Source organism: Scyliorhinus canicula, chromosome 8 (assembly GCF_902713615.1).
Source record: "Scyliorhinus canicula chromosome 8, sScyCan1.1, whole genome shotgun sequence".
NCBI classification, from domain to species: Eukaryota; Metazoa; Chordata; class Chondrichthyes; order Carcharhiniformes; family Scyliorhinidae; genus Scyliorhinus; species Scyliorhinus canicula.
In genome coordinates this window covers 143,587,033-143,611,242 of record NC_052153.1, presented here as the reverse complement: position 1 = coordinate 143,611,242, position 24,210 = coordinate 143,587,033, and the positions used below count along the sequence as shown (strand labels likewise).

Sequence of the window (24,210 nt, the reverse complement as noted above, 5' to 3'; positions counted from 1 at the left end):
TGTTGATTGCTCTATAAACATACGTTTCTTGGCCCTATAAGCAGTAACACATGTTCAGTTTTGCAGTTTGAACGCTGAATTTAAGATTTTATTTTAATTTTTTTTAAATTAATGTCACAAGTAGGCTTACATTAACACTGCAATGAAGTTACTGTGAAAATCCCCTAGTCGCCACACTCCGGCGCCTGTTTAGGTACACTGAGGAAGAATTCGGAATGTCCAAATCACCTAACAAGCACGTCATTCGGGACTTGTATGAGGAAACCGGAGTATCTGGAGGAAACCCACACAGACACGGGGAGAAACCTGCTGACTCTGCACAGACAGTGACCCAAGCCAGGAATCGAACCCGAAGCAACAGTGCTAGCATGTGGGTACAGTAAAGATTGTTAGAGTAATGCAGCTATTCTGTTGCCTCATCTTGTTCGAGTTTGTTTTTGGATTTATTTAAAGGACTCAGCAAAAGGCTTATATCCTGAATGCTATTTCATAAAGCATTTGTGGTCACTTCAGAAAACATTTCCTTGTTCATCAAATTAACATGTTAGCATAACACAATACCACTTACTGACTTTAAAATGCTGCTACCAAATATGGTGTAAAGCGACATAGCACCATTGGAGAAAGAGATCCAATATCAAGTTTTTAAATTTTTTGGGAAACAATAACTGCTATTAAATGTTAGGGATTAAAACTAGCATATTCATCAAGTATGAAGTATCACTAAATCTGGCAAAACCAGAATGATGCAGGATGTTTCTAAATTGTTCAACATCTAATTGTTTTGCAAAGGCATGCATCATCAACGGCAGCCAAATCAGATATTAAAAAATTGGACAAATTGATAGTATGTTGCAGGAATTTAAAGTTTAGCATTGGGCTTCTCCAAAGCTTTGTCCAACTTGGTTGGGAATCAGAAACACACTGGAATTTAGGTAGTTTAAAAGATGAAGTTGAATGTTTCTGTATATTTGACAAAAAGATTGAATGATTGCCTGAGAAATGCCCATTTTGTAATTGAATGGCCATACAACTTTTAACAAGGTCTAGTGATGGCATGCCTCACCCATTCCTGAAATTGCTATTAAGTACAGTCAGAGCAATGTTTAGAGTAACTTTTGCTAACTACTGCTTTAAAAAGAAGCAAAATGGTGCTAACTCTTGGTATAGCTTCCTATAAAAATTATATTATTTTTAATATTTAATGATTGTACGATACATTACAACAAAGAAAAATGTTTTTGGCTTGTATGAAAATGGCATTGTACAGTAAGTAAAAATAGTTTTATCACAGTTTTGGTAACATGTTTTGAGTTCATATCATTGAAAGTACATCCTTCACATGTGCAGAATTAAAATAACACTTGTCTCCATCTAAGCTTTTATATGAATTATCAGTTGTTTCTGAAGCAGTAGACACCATATAACCGATGTTTCTTATCTGGGAAGCCTCCGAAGCGCACAGCTGCCTCGCTTTCACTGCACCGCTTTCGGGGTCTGCTGATTGGATAACGGACACTGCCATCAGCTAGCCAGCCCGCATCACAGCGGTCGTAGCCCTGTAATTTCCAAGCTGCATACATCTGGCCAACTTTAGCAATCCTTGATCCATCTTTAATACAGGCTTGAACAGCCTCGCCATAGGTCAGCTTTCTAAAGTGAATCAGATAGTAGAAACGTCCTAAGAAGAAATTAAAAATGGTAAACTGGTTAGAGGAATGCACAACTTTAAGGGTTAGCTATTGTGAAGCTCTCACAAAATGCACATTTTTACCCACTAAAAATAATTCAATTTTATTCAAATACTGTAAAACAGCAATTTAGAAAATGTACAGAATAATTATTTTCCATTATTCTCTCACAATGAAATACCCTTGGTTTCCTTTAATATGTTGTTCTTCAGTTGTTACAACATTAACGAAACTACGCCTGATTCTTACAGGAGCTATACACAGGAAACATAGCCTGAGAACCCATAGATGTTGATCAACAAAACCATAATTTCAAACAAATCAATCATTCCAGATTGTTATAACTTTTCCCATTTCCCTTCACTCTACAATGACTCCTGGTATTGGCAACTCCTGATTGCTATTGGCAGACAGCTGAGTCTCCAATCACTCCATATCATTAAGGACATTTCTTTCTACCTTTATATTAGCTTTCTGCTTGATCTGAAAAGCAAAAGCTGGCGGATTTACTTGTGAGCACTGGAGGTCCCTCATTTTAAAAACTCAATGCCTGCCCCCCTTACTCTTGTTACCGACCACTCCCACCCCTGCCAGCAACCCTCATCTCATGATCTCCCTCCTGCCATCATTCGCCTGTGCCTGGGTTCATGGTGATCCTAGGACATGGGTGGCTGCAGTACCGGAAGAAACCATTACCTCACCAATGGCACTGCTAAGCAATGAAGAGCTTCTGAATGCGCAGCAGCTCTTGGTGAGCAGGATTCCTCCCATGGGGTCTTTGATCCCGTGGAAGGGCCACTGCTGATTGGCACTTAATGTGACTGGCCTTTCTGAAAAGTGGTGATGGGGGGCCATCGCCTATTCTCCAGCTGACGGGACACCCCTGTTGCCTCCATTAAATACTGCCCATTGTTGTCACTCTTCTTTGAACTTTCAAGAATGCCTTGGTGTAATTTCCCAGGTAAAACCCCTAAACTACTAACAGTGTTGCAAGTGTAGACACATGTTAGGGACCTAAGCAAGTTTAGGATGTTTAATAGGTAATGTTACAAGTCAGCAGTTCTAGTAGACAGCCTTGCGTGCTATAAATGCATATATTTTTCTAAATCATCCATTTATGACGGGCCATGGTGACAATACTTTTACACATCTTATGATCCAGTGTGCTGATCATGCTGCCACTCATGGGGAGCTCCTGGTATGTGGTGTTGATCCAGCAAGGGCTCAGCTGTCTGTTTTTCAAAGAGCAAAGTGATTATTCTCTTCGGAAGGAAGGTAAGCAATAATCATGAGATCAGGATGTTTCAAGATGAAACAATGGAAATTCAAAACCCAGTTGTATCGCTGTGGCTGACTCAGAAATTAAATGCGTAAACTAGGCAGGCATATAGTATTCCAGGCCATGGTTAATAATTGACCAGGCACTCGCATTTCATGGAGCCTACAGTATTGGACTGGCCAGCAGACCAGGTATTCTTCTCAGGGTCAGGGTCTTCAAAGTCATTGGGTCGGGAAATTCTAATGGAAGGCGCACAGCACTAGAATGTCCATTTATAGGTGAATAAATTCCGATGTGATTACTGTACATTCAATGATGAATCATTCGCAGAGTGCTGCTGCAGAACAGGGGTTGGGGTAGGCCCATTCATTTGCATGGGAACGGGGGACAGATGTGCCACAATGAGGTGTCAATATTCACCTTTTGAGACACAATTAACTTATTCCGAAAGCAGAGGTTCTGTCCCCCTCTGGAAAAGAACATTGATGCATCTCTACAGTCCCTTTGCAAAGCAGTTGCACTGACAGGCAATATTTAAAAACTTTATTTGGGTGTGGTTTGCCTGGATCTATGGCCAGAATTCTTCAGGTACCTCTCCCCCCTCCCGCCCATTCCCCCACGGCAACGTATTTTCCTATGGCGGAGGTGGATCGTCATTGGACATCGATGAAAGCTTCCAGTCCCACTGAGGTCAATGGCAATTTTCATGGCTCAGCCATCCTGCCACCTGGGAGTATGTGGTAGGGGGTCAACTTGGGCTTGACCAGAAAATCCCGCCAGTGGGAAGGGCTGGAAAATCTGGCCCAATGAAAACTACTACTGCGCTGACACCGGGAATATGGGGAACATCCAGCATTGTGAGGCTCTCTCTCTTTGTCTATCCCTCCTCGGACTCATTCTTTCTGAGGTGGATGTTCCATCCCTTAAAAGTACCTCAGAATCCCTGACGTAAGAACGTGGCACAGTGCAATCGGGTCCCTGGCTAATTGTAAAAGTGTGTCAGGACATCCATCGCTTTCAGTTCCACTAATTTTGATCAAATTTTACACCCAACAATTAATGAGACATATTTTCCTCTGTGCAATTTTGAGAAACCCAAGTTCATTACTGAGAATGGCATAATACCAATCACAACACATCCTATAATTATGTTGCTTTCGTACTTTTCAGGCAGCTAGCTGGTGTTGAAAATGTGATTAGTCTCGCCATCTGGATTGCATATTTGATGCATTTCAAATAGTTGGTTTTGGAGGGTCTAGTATACAACATCGTGGAGACATTTGTTCACACACAAAGCTGAACTAATCTAATTCAATGTATAAAAATTATCATCCCGCTTTCATATGTCGATCATTCAGCTATATGGAGATGTAATTATTGTTAATTCATGATTATTTTTGTTTCTTAAGAATACACATGGAAATTAATGAATATATATCCAGGAATGACCAAAACCACTTGGGCTGGAGTATTTTCGGGGCCTCATCCTACTTAAACCTGCCACTGATTATTTTTGAACAACAATCATTTCCTGATCTTGTTTCTCCTTCTTGTTCCTTCCCTGCCCATGCTTGGCCTTTAAAACTGAGTTCAGGGATAGAAATTGTTTGCATTGTGCACATTTTCGAAAAGTTGGAGGCATGTTCCAAATTGGTTTCAAGTTTTATCTTATATTTCCATCACTAATTGACTACATTTGTTACAGGACAAAATGGGCTACCATCACAAATTATTCTGAGGTGTACATTGATACTCAGGATGTGTTACATCATGGTGTTTGAGGAATTGCTGATGGTTAATATTAACTTCTTTGGATCTTGCTAGAAATCGTATTTCATAATATTCAGAACTACCTAACTCCTGACATTTGTTTGTAATATTGTATCGAGCTTAATTAGTACTAAAAGTACAAATCTTTTTATCAGGAAGTATAGGTTAGCTTTTGTCCATAATGCAGCTGAATTCTTGAATTCCTATTCCCTTAGATTTGGAAGAAAATAAAAATACATTAATACCATTTATAAAGAACATAGAACAGTACAGCACAGAATAAGCCCTTTGGCCCTCGATGTTGTGCCGAGCATTGTCCGAAACCAAGATCAAGCTATCTCACTCCCTGTCATTCTGGTGTGCTCCATGTGCCTATCCAATAACCGCTTGAAAGTTCCTAAAGTGTCTGACTCCACTATCACAGCAGGCAGCCCATTCCACACCCTAACCATTCTCTGAGTAAAGAACCTACCTCGGATATCCCTCCTCTATCTCCCACCCTGAATCTTATAGTTATGCCCTCTTGTAACAGCTACATCCACCCGAAGAAATGTCCACTCTATCTATCCCCCTCATCATCTTATAAACCTCTATTAAGTCGCCTCACATCCTCCTCCGCTCCAAAAGAAAAGCCCTAGTTCCCTCAACCTTTCCTCATAAGACCTATCCTGCAAACCAGGCAGCATCCTCTCCTTTCCAATGCTTCCACATCCTTCCTACAATGAGGTGACCAGAACTGCACACAATACTCCAAATGTGGTCTCACCAGGGTCATGTATAGTTGCAACATAACCTCGCGGCTCTTAAACTCAAGCCCCCTGTTAATAAACGCTAACACACTATAAGCCTTCTTCACGGCTCTATCCACTTGAGTGGAAACCTTCAGAGATCTGTGGACATGAACCCAAGATCTCTCTGTTCCTCCACGTCATTGATAAAAATCACAAATAGCAGAGGACCCAGCACTGATCCCTGTGGTACATCGCTGGTAACTGGTCTCCAGTCTGAAAATTTTCCTCCACCACCACCCTCTGTTTTCTATCTGATAGCCAGTTACTTATCCAATTGGCCAAATTTCCCTCTATCCCACACCTCTTTACTTTCTTCATGAGCCGACCATGGGACAAACACCTTACTAAAATCCATGTATACGACATCAACTGCTCTACCTTCATCGACACACTTAGTTACCTCCTCAAAGAATTCCATCACATTTGTGAGGCAAGACTTAACCTTCACAAATAAAGAACTGCAAACAAGTAATTATAAACAGATGGCTACTTTCAGCCACCTGGGGCGGGATTCTCCGACCCGGCGGGCGGCCATTCTCCAGCACCCGAGATTCGGCGGGGCGGGAATCGCACGCGCTGGTTGGCGGCTGCTCGTAGCAGCCCCCCCCGGCGATTCTCCGACCCGCGATTGGCCGAAGTCCCGCTTGTTCTATGCCGGTCCCGCCGGCGTAAATTGGACTAGGTCCCTTCCATGCAGGACCTGGCACCATAGGCGGGCTCCGGGGTCCTGGGGGGGGCACGGGGCGATCCGGCCCTGGGAGGTGCCCCCACGGTGGCCTGGCGCACGATCGGGACGCACCGATCCGCGGGCGGGCCTGTGCCGTGGGGGCATGCTTTTCCTACGCACCGGCCGTGTCAGCCTCCGTGATGGCCGATCTGTAGGTGAACCCCCCCTGCGCATGCGTGGGGATGACGTCAGCAGCCATTGATGCTCCCGCGCATGCGCGGACCCACGCCGGCCGGTGGAGTCCCTTCGGCCCCAGCTGGCCCGGCGCCAAAGGCCTTCCACGCCGGCCGGCCGGGCGCAAACCACTCCGGTGCCGGCCTAGCTCCTGAAGGTGCGGACGATTCCGCACCTTTGGGGCGGCCTGATGCCGGAGTGCTTCACGCCACTCCATCCCGCCCATGGTGTTTTATATTAACCATGAAGCATATTTTTACACATGATTTTTAAAGAGTTAAACTGCTTTCCTAAAACATTTTCTTTCTTTTTCAGAATGATACCAGGGATGAGAAATTAGGGAGGGATTTGACAGAGTGAACAGACAAGTGAGGAGAAATTTCTTTATGCAGAAATTTGCATGGGTAGGAGGAATTGCATGCCACAAGAATTGGTTGAGGAAGAGATTCTTTCATCTTTTAAGGGAAGAATGAAAGATCTTTGAAGAAAGGGCAATGACTATGGCAGAGAAGAAAGAGATCATTTTTGGATTGCTCTTGCAAAGAGCTGGCAGAAGCACAACAGATTAAATAGACCTCTTTTGTGTTGTAAATTAACTGTTTTGTGGTGCAATACATTTCTTCCAGGCTCATGTCTTTCTTTGTCGAAATGCAAAGCTCTAGCAAATCTGTGGGGATCTAATCTTGGCAATAAAGCCAGATTCATGGCTGCCATGGAACTCTGCTGTTGACCTTTCTCATGTTTACGGGGTCAGGGGAAGGATCCCACAGTTATGTATGGGCTTTTGGATATTGGGATTCATCCACGAAGCCCCCATGAAAGGCTTTGGAACTACCAGTGGTAATGTAGTCTGACAAAACAGGGGTCCTGTGCTCAACCCCAGAAGAACAATTTACATGGCCCAGCAACTGCCTTAGAAAGACAGCTACTTAAATCCCAGCCTAATGGTTCCCACCCCTTTAACATTGGCCCCAGCATAGATTTCAAGGTATCACTTGCTGATACCCCTTTCAGCCATATACACTTACTAAAAACAAAGTGGGTAATTCTCCAAAATGGAACGCAAGTATTCACACCATCGTGAACGGCGTCGCATTTCATGACGGTGCGAAACGGGCATGGGGACGACTGATTCTGTCCCCCACAGGGGGCCAGCACAGCACTGGAGTGGTTCACGCCGCTCCAGCCTCCCTCACCAGCGCCAAATGGGTGCCGCGCCAACCTGCCCATGCGCGGGGGACTGCATCTGCTCAACTCAACTCAACCCAACTCAATATGGCGCGGGAGTTCAGTGGGCCGTCCGCTCCAGACCCCATTGGAGGACCCCCCCCCCCCCCCCGGTGAGGAATCGCTTTTCCCTGCCCCACAGGCCGCCCCCCCCCCCTCCCCCGGCCCTTCGGGCAGAGTTGCCGCCAGCAGCGACCAGGGGTGAACGGTGCCGGCGGGACTCTGTTGTATCTGTGTTGCCGCTCAGCCCATCCGGGCTGGAGAATTGGCGGCCCCGCCGAGTCCAGTGGCCCGTGGCCGTGCCGCGTCAAACACGCCAGCGCAAATGGCGCCAATTCTCCACACCTCGGAGAATCGCGCGCCGGCATCGGGGCTCCGTGGCGCTGTTGCGGCGATTCTCCGGCCCAGCGAATCACCCCCAAAGTGTACCTGCATCAATTATGTGCGGTGAACTGAATCAGACCTAGGAGAAGCTTAATAAAACACTGCTCCTGGCTTAACTCTATCCTCCCTGTCATTGATGGTCTTGTGGTGAACGTGGAATCTTGTCCCTCCTTGCAACTCTCTACCTTAAAGCTGGGACTGGGGTTTTCCTGCACCCGACTGGATTCATAGCTATCGTACTGACTTTAATGGCCACAGATTTCCAGGGCCAATCAAGAAAAAAATTTAGCTAACAAAACTAATAGGAGTAAAAACAGCAATAATATTAAACAGAATTATTCCTGTCTTCAATAGATGACGGAGATTACAAGTGCACAGTGCACTCATTCTGCTTCCTGTTGATTATGGCAATATAGTGTTCAATCCTCAGTGGTTGCCTAACTTAATCTGTTGCCAAACAAAGCAAATACAATTATATTGATTTGCTATACAAGATCCCAAAGGATATAACTTTTGCCAAATTTGAATGACTTCCATTACCAATAGAAAGTTTACTTTACTAAGTAAAAGCAAAACAAGGCATGTTCCATATAGCGATTCATAGCTCTAGTGCCTTGTGTCATATCAATGCTTCCAGCTTCCTTGCCCTAACCACCTCCTCTTCACTATGGACGCCAAATTCCTTTACACCTCCATTCCCCACCAAAAGGATCTAAGGGTTTTCAGCTCCTTGAGCAGAGGCCTGAACAATCCCCGTCCACTACCACTCTCCTGTACCAAGCTGAACTTGTTCTGTCACTCAACAATTTCTCCTCTAACTTGCCTCATCTCTGGCAAATAAAACGTGTGGCTAAGGGTACTTGCATGGTCCTCAGTTTTGCCTTTCTTTTTGGGGAGCATGTGAAACATTCCTTGTTCCAGTCCTACTCGCCCCCGCCCACAACTCTTTTTATGTTACATTGATGACTGTATTGGTGCCCCTTAATGCTCTTGTCTGTACCTGAAAAACGTCTTGATTTTTGTTTTCAATTTCCACCCCTCTCTCACCTTCACATGGTCTATCGCTGACACATCCCGTCCCTTCCTTGACCTCTCAGTCTCCATTTCCGGTGATAGACTGACCACCAATATTCACTACAGCCCCACGAGACACACCTCGACTACAGCTCCTCACGCTCTGCTTCCTGAAAGGACTCCATCCCATTTTCCCAGTTTCTCCTCCTCTGTCACATCTGTTCCGATGTCGCCATCTTCAAAAACAATGTTTCTGACATGTCTGCCTTTTTCCTAAAGCAAGGTTCCCCCCCCCCCCCCCCCCCCACACTACTCTCAGGTTGACAGGGCACCCAACCAGGCCTGACCCATTTCCCGCACCTCTGCCCCCACCCCTCCCCTCCCTCCCAGAACCATGATAGGGTTGCCCTCTTCCTAATTTTTCACCTCACAAGCCTCTACTTTCAAAGGATCATCCTCCACCATTTCTGCCCAATCCAGCATGATGCCACCACCAAACACATCTTCCCCAACCTAAAGAGTCAGCATTCCACAGGGAGCATTCACTCTACGACACACTGGTCCACTCCTTCATTACCCCCAAATCATCCCCTTCCCACAGCACCTTCCCATGCAATCGCAGAAGGTGAAACCCTGCCCCTTTACCTCCTCCCTTCTAATAGTTCAAGGCCCAAAACATTCCTTTCAAGGGAAGCAACATTTCACTTTCACTTCCTTCAATTTGGATTATTGTATTCACCGCTCCCAATGTGGTCTCCTGTACATTGAGGAGACTAAACACAAACTGGGTAATACTTTGCAAAATACCTTCACTCAGTTCACAAGCACACTCCAAACTTCCTATTGCTTGTCATTTCAGCTCAACATCTTGCTCTCATGTCCATCTGTCTGTCCTTAGCCTGCTGCAATGCTCTAATGAAGCCAAACACAAACCAGAGGAGCAGTACCTCATCTTCCAATTAGGCACGATGTAACCCTCGAGACTCAATATTGAGTTTAACAACTTTAGGTTGAGACCTTTCTCCTCCACCCTGGCCCTTTTTCTTCGACAATATAATCTTTTGGCCCAACACAAACCGCACCCTCCCTCCCCCGCTGGGCCCTCTGTCACTTGTTCTAACGTGTGGCTTTTGTGAGGATCCATCCTGTTGATCCCATTGTTTCCCCTTCTTTTATTGACATTATCATTTTGATCCATGGCTGCTTAATGGACATTTACCTTTAAGTCAAGCAGCAGAGCGAACGAGGAATTCAAAAAGTTGCAACATAGTATATGGTGCTAGTTTTCCAGCAGTAGAACTCAGACTTTGTGGCACCCAATAGATGGGGTGGGACTTGGTTCGATTGGTTGGCGAGTGGCCATTAAATTGGCCAAAAGACCAATTTTCACTCCTCTCTTCCTCTCTGTGTTTATTTGTCTTGTGTATGTATGTGTGTAGTGGATGGGGGCAGGATAACGTGGGGGAATAGGAATTAGATAATAGTTAGCCAGTTGTATTTGCTGCATATTCTTGTTATAAATAAAAAAGTAATTGTCATTAAATTTACAAACCTGGTGACGATAATTATTGGGCAGCCAAGAACCAAAGACTTGGCTATTTTTCTAAGAATTATTGGTTAATTCAATTGGGACTCCATGTCAAGTGGGGCTGGAATTCACTGCGCACTAACCCGGAGGTCGGAACACCTTCACTGAACACTGACCCTTGTTCTCCATTTAACACCATCTTACTTCTATCTTACCTTTATGCCATTATCAGCACCTTCCAGTCCTTCACATCACCATCAACACTTTCTTTGCCTCATGCCTTTGTTGCAATCTCTCCTCTCTGCGAGCTACCACCTATCACTGAACTTCTACTTTGCTCCACCCCCTCTTTCACAGTATATAATACATCACTCTTCCCTCTCTGTTTAGTGCTGAAGAAGAGTCATAAGGATTCAAAATGTAACTCTGTTTCTCTAGATGCTGCCAGACCTGTTGAGTTTATCTAGCATTTTCTGTCTTCACTCAGTAATACAGATGAGGTGCTTCATTTTCAGGCTCCACGGAAAGAACTTAAAATTAGCTGCAACACTACATTGACACTGAAAGACCCTGTAAAGTCTCATATCTTTAAGTCCTAAAGACGAGGAAAACTGCCTCATAATTTAAACGATGATACCCAGAGTGTGAAAGGAAGGAACAGTGCATAAACATTTTTTTAAAAAGTGGCAAATCAGGTCAAAGGAGGAAAAATGGTCTAAAAAAAAGCAAAATTAAGGGCTCTCTACTTAAATGCATGTAGTATTTATCACAAAATAAATGAATTCACAGCACAAATTGAAATTAATTGGTATGAGCTTATAGCCATTACAGAGGAGTGGTTGCAAGGAGATAAAAGCCGCAAACTAAATATTCAGAGGTATGAGACTTGAAATGAAATGAAATGAAAATCACTTATTGTCACGAGTAGGCTTCAATGAAGTTACTGTGAAAAGCCCCTAGTCGCCACATTCCGGCGCCTGTTCGGGGAGGCTGATATGGGAATTGAAGGCAGTGCTGCTGGCCTGCCTTGGTCTACTTTAAAAGCCAGCGATTTAGCCCAGTGTGCTAAATCAGCCCTTCGTAATGACAGGAAAGGAAGGAAAGGGTGGTGGGGTAGCTGTGTTAGTATGAGATGGAATACGTATGATTACAAGAAATGATCTTGGATCAGAAGATGTAGAATTCAAATGGGTGGAGGTGAGAAATAACAAGTGGAAGAAGATACTGATGGAAATAGGCTACATGCCCCCTAACAGTAGCTCTATTGTAGGACAGAGAATTAATCAGGAGGTAAAAGGCACATCAAAAAGGCCACACATAAACCATGGGTGACTTTAACCTTTATGTGGATTGGGAAAATCAAATTGGCAGAGGTAACCATGTGGAAGAATTCATAGAGTGTATTTGGACAGTTTCCAGAAACAGTTGTGCAGCATGTCGCAGAATTCCCAGTCTCTGATCTGCTTGCGTAGTCTCAGCATTTATATAACTGGTCCATTTCAGTTTCTAATCAATGGTAATCCCCAGAATATTGATAGAGGGGAATCAGCGATGCCAATGACATGGAATATCAAGGGGAGATGGTTAGATTCTCTCTTGCTGGATATGGCCATTTTTTCGCACTTGTGTGGTGTGAATTTTGCTTGTCACTTATCAGCTCAATCCTGAATGTTGCACACGTCTTGCTGCAGATGGACACTGACTGCTTATTTATTTGACGAGTCACAAATGGCGCTGAACATTGTGCCATTATCAACGAACATCCTCACTTCTGACCTTATAATGGAGCGAAGTTCATTGATGGAGCAGCTGATGATCCTTGGGTCTCGGACATTACCCTGTGCAACGCCTACAGTGATGTCCTAGGACTGAGATCATTGACTTCTTGACTTCCAACAACCTCAACTGCCTTCCTTTGTGCTGGGCATGACTCCAACCAACAGAGGGTTTCCCCCCTGATTCCCATTGACTTCAATTTGGCTAGAGCTTCTTGATGCCACACTTGGTCACATGCTTCCTTGATGTCAGGGGTAATCAGTCTCACTTGACCGCTTGAGTTCAGCTCATTTGTCCATGATTGCACCTATGCTGTAATGAGATCGGTAACTGAATGATACTGGAAGGACACAAGCTGAGCATTGGTGAGCAAGTTATTGGTGAGTAAGAGCTGCTTGGTAGCCCCGTAGAAGACCTCTGCCAACACTCTGATGGGGCAGCAATTGGCTGGATTGGATTTGTCCTGATATTTGCACACCGGACATAACTGGGAAATTTTCCACATTTCCATATAGATGCAATGGAACAGCTTGGCTAGGGACATGGCTAGTTCTGGAGCACAAGTTTGCAGTACTACTGCCAGGATGTTGTCGGGATCCAAAGCCTTTTCAGCATCCAATGCCTTGAGCTATTTCATAAGATCACATGGAGTGAAGCGTATTGGCTGAAGACCAGCATGGGATCTCAGGAGGAGGCTGAGATAGATCGACCATCCAGCACTTCTGGTTGAAGGTTATTGTACATAGAACAGTACAGCACAGAACAGGCCCTTCAGCCCTCAATGTTGTGCCGAGCCATGATCACCCTACTCAAACCCACATATCCACCCTATACCCGTAACCCAACAACCCCCCCTTAACCTTACTTTTATTAGGACACTACGGGCAATTTAGCATGGCCAATCCACCTAACCCGCACATCTTTGGACTGTGGGAGGAAACCGGAGCACCCGGAGGAAACCCACGCACACAGGGGGAGGACGTGCAGACTCCACACAGACAGTGACCCAGCCGGGAATCGAACCTGGGACCCTGGAGCTGTGAAGCATTTATGCTAACCACCATGCTACCCTGCTGCCCCTTGTGAATGCGTTAGCCTTGTCTTTTGCACTGGTGTGCTGGGCACCCTCAATTGAGAATGGGAATATTTGTGGCGCCTCCTCCTCCAGTTAGTTGTTTAATTGTCCACCACCATTCATGACTGAATGAGGCAGGACTGCAGAGCTTAGATCTAATCTGTTCTTTGGCACGCAAGTGGTCCTGTCTTGTATCTTCATCAAGTTGATACCTCATTTTTAGGTATGCCTGGCGCTGGTCCTGGCATGCTGTCTTGCACTGTTCATTATATCAGGGTTCGTCCCTGGGGGGTATGCCAGACCATAAGGTTACAGATCACGTTTGAATACAATTCTGTTGCTGTTGATGACCCACAGTGCCTCATTGATGCCCAGTTTTGAGTTGCTGGATCTGATTGAAATTGAACACGGTGGTGGTGATAGTCTAGTAACATTACCATTATGCTGCTGTTCCTTCAAAGCCAACACAAAAAATGGTTCAATCGCACCAACACTGTCTGATATGGCCTAGTCGTGAAGGACATAACTCGACTTGCATTCGGTGGCGAGTGAAACAGTCAATGGAAATAAGCTACTTGATGCCATCCTCATTAACAGGTCACCCACAGCAGATGGGCCTTACAATGAGTTATGAGAGATATGAATACAAAGGGTTACCAACATGCTAAACAACAAGAGCAACAGGCGCTGTTTGTCTGCATGGGTTTCTTCCGGGTGCTCTGGTTTCCTCCCACAAGTCCCGAAAGACGTGCTGTTAGGTCATTTGGACATTCTGAATTCTCCCTCAGTGTTCTGAACAGGCGCCGGAGTGTGGCGACTAGGGGCTTTTCACAGTAACGTCTTTGCAGTGTTAATGTAAGCCTACTTGTGACGATGAAGATTATTAATTATTATTTTATTTTTTAAAACTTAAATATAAATTTAGAATACTCAATTCATTTTTTCCAATTAAGGGCAATTTTGCGTGACCACAGTAACTTAATTTGAAGCCTACTTGTGACAATAAGCAATTTTCATTTCATTTTCAATCGACCGAACCTCTAATCTGCACATCTTTGTGTTGTGGGGGTGAAACACATGCAAACACAGGGAGAATGTGCAAACTCCACATGGACAGTGACTCTGAGCCGGTAACCTCGGCGCCGTGAGGCAGCAGTGCTAACCATTGCACCACCGTGCTGCCCCATTATTAATTATTATTAATTAATGTTGATGATTCCACAGTTCTCAGTTCCATTTTAAAAACTCTCTGACAGAAGCACCCATGCTAAACTACAACAACACCTGGATAATGTCCAGACTTGGCCTGACAAGTGACAGGCAATAGTCATACCACATAAGTGCTGCGTAGTCTTTATCACAAGCAAGAGAAAGGCTATCTGCCCATTTGTGATCTTCAATCGTACCCTCGTCACCAACATCTTGAGGGTTACCAATGACCAGAAACTGAACTGGACCAGCTTTGCCAATTCTGTGGCTGCAAGGGCAGGTCAGCGACTGGTACTTTGCGATGAGCTGTTCCCCTCTCCCTTCTCAAAGCCATAACTCCATATACATTGCTTAAGTCAGGAGAATGAGAAGTTACTGAAGTAATGATGATGGAGAATGCACTATATGATGTTCCTCCAGTATTATAAGCTTATTTTATTTACAGTTACCTGCATGATAGTAGTACCCATCCAAATTCATCTCGTGGACAGATCAGATAATTGCACAATTGTGACTGGCAGAATGGATCCCCGGCCCATTTTCAGCCCACCTCCTTTAAAATAATGTCTGAATATTGGGGTGGTAATACAGTAAAATCTTGCATAATGGGTGATACTGTTTTTAAAATTGATCGAAAGACTTGTCCAATCTTTTTCTTTATTTGTAGTTGATAGTGTGGCAAAAGGCATTGAAGTGTCCGATCAGCCCTGATCGTATTGAATGGTGAAGTAGGCTTGATGGGCTGAATGGTCTATCCCTGTTTCTATGTTCCTATAATGTTACACATTCCATTTTTAAAGTGATTCCCTGGGTTTATTTCTTTTTGGCAGCTTAGCAATTTGCAGTCAGTTTAAGTCCCCGATGGGAACCATACTGAGGGGAGCTATTTGTAGGTCCCTGACAGCCTGGCGGTGGATTCCCTTGCTCTTATATTAGCATTAAAATCCAAACTAATAATAGGTTTGCCATCTGAATGCACCCTGAATTTAAGTAATTACTCAACCTTAACCCAAACGTTTTTCGTTCATCTCCCTGTGTTATTTTCTGCTGCAGTAAAAGCAAATTTAGGACAAAGATTTGAGGGAATTACAAGGTGGCAATTCAATTGAGTGTTTTTGATGACATTACAAGTTCAGAGAAGGGGACATCAGCTTATATCACAGCTGCAATTGCTGCCTTCAACTCACAACCAGTTATTTGCTGTTCTTTACATAAAACTGCTTTAAAAAAAAAAACAGATGAATCTATTCAGGTTCAATTTTCGTTGCATTTTACATGACGCGTACAGAATATAGTAGGATGCAGGTGAAAGAATAATTAAGTAATGTTCGTATTCCAACACATGATTGGTGCTAAAGGAAGTCCAATCAATTTGGCATCTAATTATGCTGAATATGCATAACAACAAGTGAAAAGGAGAAGAAAAGTCTAACTGGCTCTGCTGCATTCAGGACGGAATTCTCCGGACGTTGGGATTCTCATTTCCCACTGACAGAGCACCCCTGCCGGGAAACACACGGCTGAGGGACTGGGGAATCCAATCCCAGATGTCATGCAACCTCCATGCATCATCCAGTCCTTTCACATGGTGGGGTGAAAATTGAGGCCCTGGGAACAGACCGGAAGTGCATGGGCTACCAGAATGATACTAAATCCCAGTTATGCAATTTCCTGAAGAGATAAATAAACAGAGGAAACAAGCTGTGAGGGCAAATTTACAAATAAAATATCTTGATGATTTCTGCACAGACCTGTGAAGACAATTATTAAGTAGCCTTTTGTGCGGCACCTTATTGAATGGTTTTAGGATATCAAAGTATATTATATCTACTGGTTCCCCTTTTTCTATCCTGCTTGTTACCACATCAAAGAATTATAATAAATTTGTCACGCATGATTCCCCCTCATGCCATGTTGACTCTGCTTGTTAAATTATGTATTACTAAATGCTCTGCTTTTAGATCCTTTATAATGAACTCTACCATTTTCCCAATAACAGATGTCAAGTTAACTGGTCTATAGTTACCTGCTTTTTGTTTCCCTCCCTTTCTGAATGAGGGTGTTACATTGGCAGTTTTCCAATCCTCTGGGACTTTTCCAGAACTTAATGATTTTTGGAAGATTACAAGTGCATCCACTATCTCTGTAGCTGGAATTAAAGTCTAATGATGATATGAAACCACTGTTGATTGTCATACAAATCCATCTGGTTCGCTAATGTCCTTGAAGGAAGGGAAACTTTCATTCTCTCCTGGTAATAAGGTGGTCGGCTTTTAATTGTTTTCTGAAATGGCCTAGCAAGACACTCAGCGATGGGCAATAAATGCTGGCCTATCCAACAACACCCACATCCCAAGAATGAATAGGAAAAAAAGGAGACCTTGCAGTGATGTCATCATACATCCCCACTGGGAGAGTTGGGTATTGCTGATAATGTAAAGGCACCTCAAGATGGAGACACCCTTGGAATAGCTACAAAATTATAAAATAATAATCTTTTCTCAGTCCAATACCTTTGCTACGCCAGAAGGAGTAGAAGACTTACCCTTTCAGTGGGGAATTATAGGGAACCTGTTCAGTACTTCCATCTAATGGTTTGACTAAGACTGAACCTTTCTACTGATCCATGTTTGTTAGCATATCAGAATTTGATATAATTAGGACAGAGCAGAACATTTGAATTTCATACCTTTGTGGTTGGATGTAAAGCAGAACACATCATATTTGTCCTTCACATGATCCCTGTAACCATAACTTCTGATACCAGGAACTGTATTTCTTCCTCCACATGGCTCCCTGGGCTTGGTGATAGGATACTGCACAGACCCATCACTCAGCCAGCCTGCATTACACCAGTCCATTCCTGCTCTCCATGCATCATAAAGCTGCTCAAATGAAGCAACAATTGCATCCTGATCTTCACAAGCCTTCTGAGCCTCAATAAAATTCAGGTAATAGCGACCTAGTCGTGGAAAGTATGGGAACACAACACCTGGAATCAAATGCAGAACACAAGAAAAGAGAAGTGAATATATTTCTATTGTGATGAATTACTATTTTACATTACACATTCATTTATAATGTCATAAGCTGGGCATGAAGTACTATTTGAAAATAACCCTTTTGCTAAGCAAAGGACTGGCCTACATCAGCTACGATGTTGAATTTGCGAACAATGCAAGCAGTTTTGTGGAAAGACATGGCGCAATCGAATGGCCTCACGCTGCCCGACTCGGTGATGCGGCAAGGCCGTTAAATCTTGTGAGAGGTTTCCCGCGAGATTTACGATGCTTGGAATGCCTCGCGAGATCTAAAGAGACATTGCAAAACGCGATGATGTGCCACTCGCTCTCGCTGGGCGGAGTTCGGCATGGGGCAACCAAGTGAGCTCCTGCTGACAGGATAGGGATGCCCAGTCACAGGCAGCTATGTACCAGGGTCACCTGGACATGCAGTGGCATTCCAGAGCTTGGCCCAGTCACACCCTGCCTCGGTGCTCTTTCAAAAGGGTGTGAGGGTTGGGCTGAGCTGGCTGCGGAGGGGTAAGGGAGGACATGGGAAATGGTGGAGGTGGGCACAGGCCGGGCCCCTAGGTAGGACACCGTACATCACCCCAGTACCCTGCCCTCCCTCTCAACCAGACCCGCAACACGACCTCCCCGCCCTGCACTCCGTCCCCATCTCCGCCACCCAAAGGGTTCAGCGGGACTGTGTGATGGAATGGCCAACTCACAGGTGGGGACCACCCAGGCGGACGGTGGAAAGTGCTACCGTGGGCACGAGTCAGATGTTGTCAAATGATGCAGAGCAACAGAACTGATCGCCGAGTGGGTTATCATCATCCTCCATCCCATGGGCCAGACCTGCTGATATTTGCAACCCAGGTCCCGCACCCCATTGTGAAACTGTCCGGAGGGGCTTGCAGGTGTGAGGGGATGCGGTGTTTATGGCGGTGGGGTGGGGGGGGGGGTGCTATGGGACTATGTGCTGGTGGGGTGGGTGGAGTGGAGTAGGATGGGGTGTTTGTGTCGAGGGCCGGGACCCCTGGTCGGTGAACCTGCTGCCGATTAGAGCATCCTGTATGGCATCTTCCTGTGCCTGCCCAGGCTCCATGCCCTGCCCATCCTGGCCATCTTCCGCATACTCCTCATCGGACAAGGACTGCCATTCATCCCCCTTCTCCAGCACATCGCCCCTCTGTGTGCAATGTTTTGGAGGACGCAGCAGGCCACCACGATGTGGGAGACTCTCCTAGCGTTGTACTGGAGGACCCCTCCACAGTAGTCCAGACACCTGAACCACATCTTCTGGATGTCCATGCACCACTTGATCACACCCCTTGTCGCGGCATGGGCGTCGTTATAGCGAATCTCCAGTCATCGGCCTGGAGCCGATAGGTGTCATTAGCCATAACCATAGTGGATAACCCTGTCGCCGAAGAGCCGACCTCTCACCAGGTGGTGCGCTTTGAAGATGAAAGGAACTGTTGAGTGTGCCATGGTGAAGGTGTCATGCACACTGCCCGGGTATCAGGTGCAGACGTGCATGATGGACAGTTCATAGTCACACACCAGCTGCACATTCATCGGGTGGAACCCCTTTCGGTTTGTGACGACTGGTGCATCATGCGCCGGTGCTCGTAGAGAGACATGCATCCTGTCGACCACCCCCTGGACCTGTGGCATTCCGGTGATGGTGGCGAACCCCACTGCCTGGGCATCCTTGTGGGCTCAGTTCACATAGTTGATATATTGTGCCGAGTGGCCATATAGTGCCTCCGTGACATCGCAGATGCACCTGTGCACCAATATCTGTGAGATCCATTCAGCGCCTGGAAGGGCCCCATGGCGTAAAAGTTCAGGGCAACCTTCACCTTGACAGCCACCGAGAGGGGGTGTCCTCCCCCATACCCCCGCGATTCCAGGTGCGCCACGATCTGGCAGATATGTTGCACTGTACTTCTGCTCAGCCAGAGTCTTCAATGACATGCCCTGTTTGACAGATCCTCGAATGACAGGCACTGCCATGACACATGAGGCCTCCTTCCCACCTCCCCCTCAGCCTGTTGGGCGACCGGCTCTTCATCCTCACCGGCTGCCTCCTGTTCCTCTGGGACAGCCTTTGCCGCTGCAGGGTCCTCCGCTGAGCAGCTCCTGTGCTTTCTCAGTGCATCCCCCAGGGCTGTGACGGCTAGGATGAAGGCCACCATTCCTGGTTGGATTCCAAAGTCCATTGTCTGCAGGGGGTGAAACGCAGACATGTTAGCAAGGTGCGTATCCCTGTGCCCAACCAGGTCCAACAGGCTACAAGGTGGCCCCTGCCTGCACTGCAGCCCCTGCCTCCACATGTCCCCCTAACTCTCCCATTCTCCCCCATCCCCACACCAACCTCTGACTTTTCCCCTGGCACTCTGTCCTCCGCATCGCATGTCTGGCCCCTGCACCCATCCCTGCTGGCAGTGGTGCCAATGCCGGCCCTACACCTGCCAGTATTAACGCTATGGCCCCCATCTGGCATTTCCCTTGGGTAGGTCGCATGATGGCGTGTGTCACCCAGTTGTAGGGGGACGGGGGTGGAGGGCGCGGGTGGTGGGGTGATGCCACCCATGCAGCCGGTGTCACTCTGCGTAACCACAGGCCATGGTGGGCAGTCAGTGGGTGCACAGCAAGATAGCTGCATTGCAAGCCATGGCAATGGCAGTCATGGCTGGACACCCTGGACCCGGGGGTGGGGTGGGGTGGGGGGTGGGGAGGGTCCTTACTGAGAACCGATGGCCCATCCCCTGGTCACCCCCACTACTCACCGCTAGTCCCCCTGGTCCAGGCAGACACCCCCACCGCCCCTCCAAACCCCAGCCAGCCAAAGCAGAGGCAGGATCAGCAGCCCATGGTTGCGCCTCTGAGATCACGACCTACCTCTCTCTCTCCCTCAACAGCCACAGCACCTACTTCCCGGTTTTTAAAACCACAAGTGAAACTCGCCATCGGTAATTGCTTCTGGCAAAGGTGGAGCATTGCAGAGGCCCTGGAGAATTCTGGGTCAGGCCCGTTAATCATATGCCAACAGCGTTCACTGTACGTGCGGAGTAGAATGCATGACGCCGCTATCGTGGCACTGGAGCATGGCATTCAGTCGGGCAGCGCCCAATCAGATTTCACGATTCTGACATCACTGGATGGAGAATCCCACGCAAGGTCGTTTGACCAGGATTCCGTTCTGCGATCCGATCGGCGTGCCCCCCGCTGCGATTCTCCGGCCCGCGATGGGCCGAGAGAATATTTACTTGTAACTTAAGGAACATGGCTGGCTTATTTTTTACACCGAACTATACAGCTATGTATATTGAATTGACAATAGCACCTCCTTTTGAAATTCACACAAGCTTATAATCAACTCAGGAGTGGAATAAAGAGAGAAGGGAGTTCATGGCCGGGATTCTCCCCTACTAGGCAGGGCGGGGGGTCCCGGCGTAGCGGAGTGGCGCCAACCACTCCGGCATCGGGCCTCCCCAAAGGTGTGGAATTCTCCGCACCTTTAGGGGCTAGGCCCGCGCCGGAGTGGTTTCCGCTATGCAGACTGGCGCCAAAACCAGCACCAATGGCCTTTGGCACCCGCCGGCCGGCGTCGGTGCTGGCCGAAAGGCCTTCACTGGTCCGCGCATGCGCCGGTGCGTCAGCGGCCACTGACGTCACCACCAGCGCATGCGCGGTGGAGGGGGTCTCTTCCGCCTCCGCCATGGTGGAGGCCGTGGTGGCGGCGGAAGAAAAAGAGTGCCCCCACGGCACTGGCCCGCCCGCCGATCGGTGGGCCCCGATCGCGGGCCAGGCCACCGTGGGGGCACCCCCCGGGGTCCGATCGCCCCGCGCCCTCCGAGGACCCCGGGGGCCTGCTCGCGCCGTCAATCAGCGGTGGGACTTCGGCCCATCGCGGGACGGAGAATCGCGGCGGGGGGCACGCCGATCGGCTCAGGGGGGCACGCCGATTGGCGGGGCGTGATTCCCGCTTCTGCCGATTCCCGGGTGGTGGTGAATTCCAGCCACGGCGGGGGCGGGATTTACGGCGGCCCCAGGCCATTCCCGGGTGGCGGTGAATTCCGCCTCATATCTCTGAACGTGATTCTAGCAATATGAAGAATTTACCAGTCATACATGTCATGATTTGCAGACACTGACATAATGATATACAGGCAGGCACAGACAAGCAGCTAGTGGACACAAAGAACAGGACATGACCAATAAGCAGGCAGGACACTCAGGGGTGGGATCTGACTATAAAAGACACGAGGCACTGACACTCCACCTCTTTCCACTGATGAACATCTAGAGAGTCAGTCAAGGGTGTTGTTACAATCTCACACCTCCATCACGTGGCTTAGAGCTAGTCTGGTTCAGTCAGACAGAGTAACCACACTTAAGTTAGCAGAGAGTCAAACCCACAGAGAACTGTGCTAACTGTGCTATTAGTTCAATAAGTCTGATTGAACTAACTTCAAGGTCTGGAGTATCTTTTTGATCTAATCTGCATCCAGTTGCAGTAAGTGTTAGACCAGTGTACCTAACACGACAATATGCAGATGATTAGTGCAAGCAGCGCAAAGGTAAGGGGACACAGGCTGTCAGACATATGTAGAATTAGATACTTCCATTCAAATATATGCTCATTTAACATTCCTCACAATGGCTTCTTCGGACCTGGGGGTGTTCTGATTCAGTGAAATTTCAATTATTCATTAATAACATCTGCAGACTGGAGTTGATGATTTACTCCAGCTTTTCTCTATATTGCTATCATCCGACTGCCGTCCTCACACACTTTGCACATTTCTCCTGAAAACTCACGTGCATATAGACCTTAATTTTCAGAACAGATTGTCAAAACACTGTTGCAAAATTTGTGAAGAACCAATAAGGCCGGCATGTGCCTTTGTTCACTGGACTCATTATTATAAATTTATTCATACATACATATGCATGCCTGCAACCTTTCCGCATAAATCAAGTCAAATCGAATGAAATAATATAAAATCTGTCAGCTTTCAAGGCGGAAAGCACATTTAAATTATTTATAATTGACCGACTTGTGTGATTCTCCCCGCAGCCTTTTTGCGTGTTGTTTTCTGCTCCCCTACCCCTCTCATGAACTTCTCAGAAGCAATCAACTTCCTGGTTTCAAATTTCAGTAATAGCTATTTCCAGGCCGATACAATTCTTGGACGAGCTTCCAGTGGGTTGTTTAATCTTTTGGACTCTGTTTTGATCTGTGCCTGACCATTCTGGGTCAGTGAGTCTGCACACATTTAAGCTATGCCATTAAATTAATTTCATTCGTCAATATCGATGAAATCTGAAATTTCCTTAATTAAAAAAATAAAACAGGCCAGAAATACTCAACCGGGCAGGCAGCATCCGGGGAATGAAACAGAGTTCATGTTGCAGGGTGAGATGAGCTTTCATCTAAAGAGAAATGTCTTTCACCAGGTTTACTAGCCTTTTTAAAAATTGTATGAGAGAAATATAGGACAGCACCCAAATATGTAGGACAAGTTCTGGCTCAATTTTAATTTAAAAGTAACTCTCAGTCAATTCTGATGCATGTCACAATTCCCCGCTCACACGAATCTGCGGCAGTCACATTGGGTGAGAACTAACCAAAATAAAACAGATTCCATTTTGGGCAGCATTAGAGGGGTCATTCTCAGGACTTGTAACAACGGGAATGACCCCACCATCTAACGGCAATCTGTTGGGGTTTTGGGCCCCGGCAGGGAACCCCCCCCCCGAGACAGCACGTAGCGTTATTTCCTGCAATGAGGAGTACTGCGAGTGGTACTCCTCAGTGCAGGAAGAGAACTCGACCACCCATCGGTATCGCTGGGCCTTCCCAATGTCCCAGCTTACCAGTTGGGGGTCATCAAGCCCCCCCGCCCCGCATCCCTCCTCATGCGGGAAGGGCACCCCCGGATCCGGTCCCCAGCATGGGAAAAATGGAAGCTTGGCACTGCCACCCTGGCAGCCTGGTAGTGCCACCAGTACACCCTGGCAGGGCCAGGGTGTCACCCAGGCATCAGGGTGAAAATGTGGCACTGCCAGGGTGCCAGGCTGGCAGTGCCATGGTGCCCAAGTGGCATCATCAGTGCCAGGGTGTCACCTTCCCAGATACCTGCCACCCAGGGGCCTCCATTCATCTGGGAGACCCAGGTTTCGTTCTCCCAGCTGCCTGTTTGTGGGGACCAGTGCTAAATGGCGGACGGCTGGAGTCTCCTTGGCAACGGCAGTTGATCCCGGTAGCCAGGATCATTGCGGGCAGGATCCAGATCGCGACGTGTCACGAGATCGCATTAGGGTTACAGCGACATTGGGGATTCCGGAAAAGACACCTGGCGGGATCTACCAGCTGCCTCCTGCCCTAATTCCGGCATGATGCGGCCGGTAAATCACACTCATTGTCAGCAATATGCCTGTGGTAAAATTCTATATTTTGTTGAATGGTTGGGTATAAGACATTCAATGTCGATTTAAAATCTGATGTGGAGATGCCGGCGTTGGACTGGGGTGAGCACAGTAAG

At 46.8% G+C, this 24,210-nt stretch overlaps 1 protein-coding gene across 4 annotated transcripts in view; it reads right to left on the bottom strand.

Annotated features, from left to right (window-relative positions):
- Positions 1-650: 650 nt before the first annotated feature.
- The window catches only part of LOC119970549 (hyaluronan and proteoglycan link protein 1-like), a 118,846-nt gene continuing 95,286 nt past the window's right edge, over positions 651-24,210 (bottom strand). For all 4 annotated transcript variants that reach the window (XM_038805358.1, XM_038805357.1, XM_038805356.1 and 1 more), the window contains 2 exons: positions 17,335-17,637; positions 651-1,681 (listed from right to left, as the gene is read on the bottom strand). In XM_038805358.1, coding sequence (XP_038661286.1) covers positions 1,395-1,681; positions 17,335-17,637 — 590 coding nt within the window. In that variant the 3' untranslated portion in view covers positions 651-1,394. The remainder of the gene's footprint in view (positions 1,682-17,334; positions 17,638-24,210) is intronic.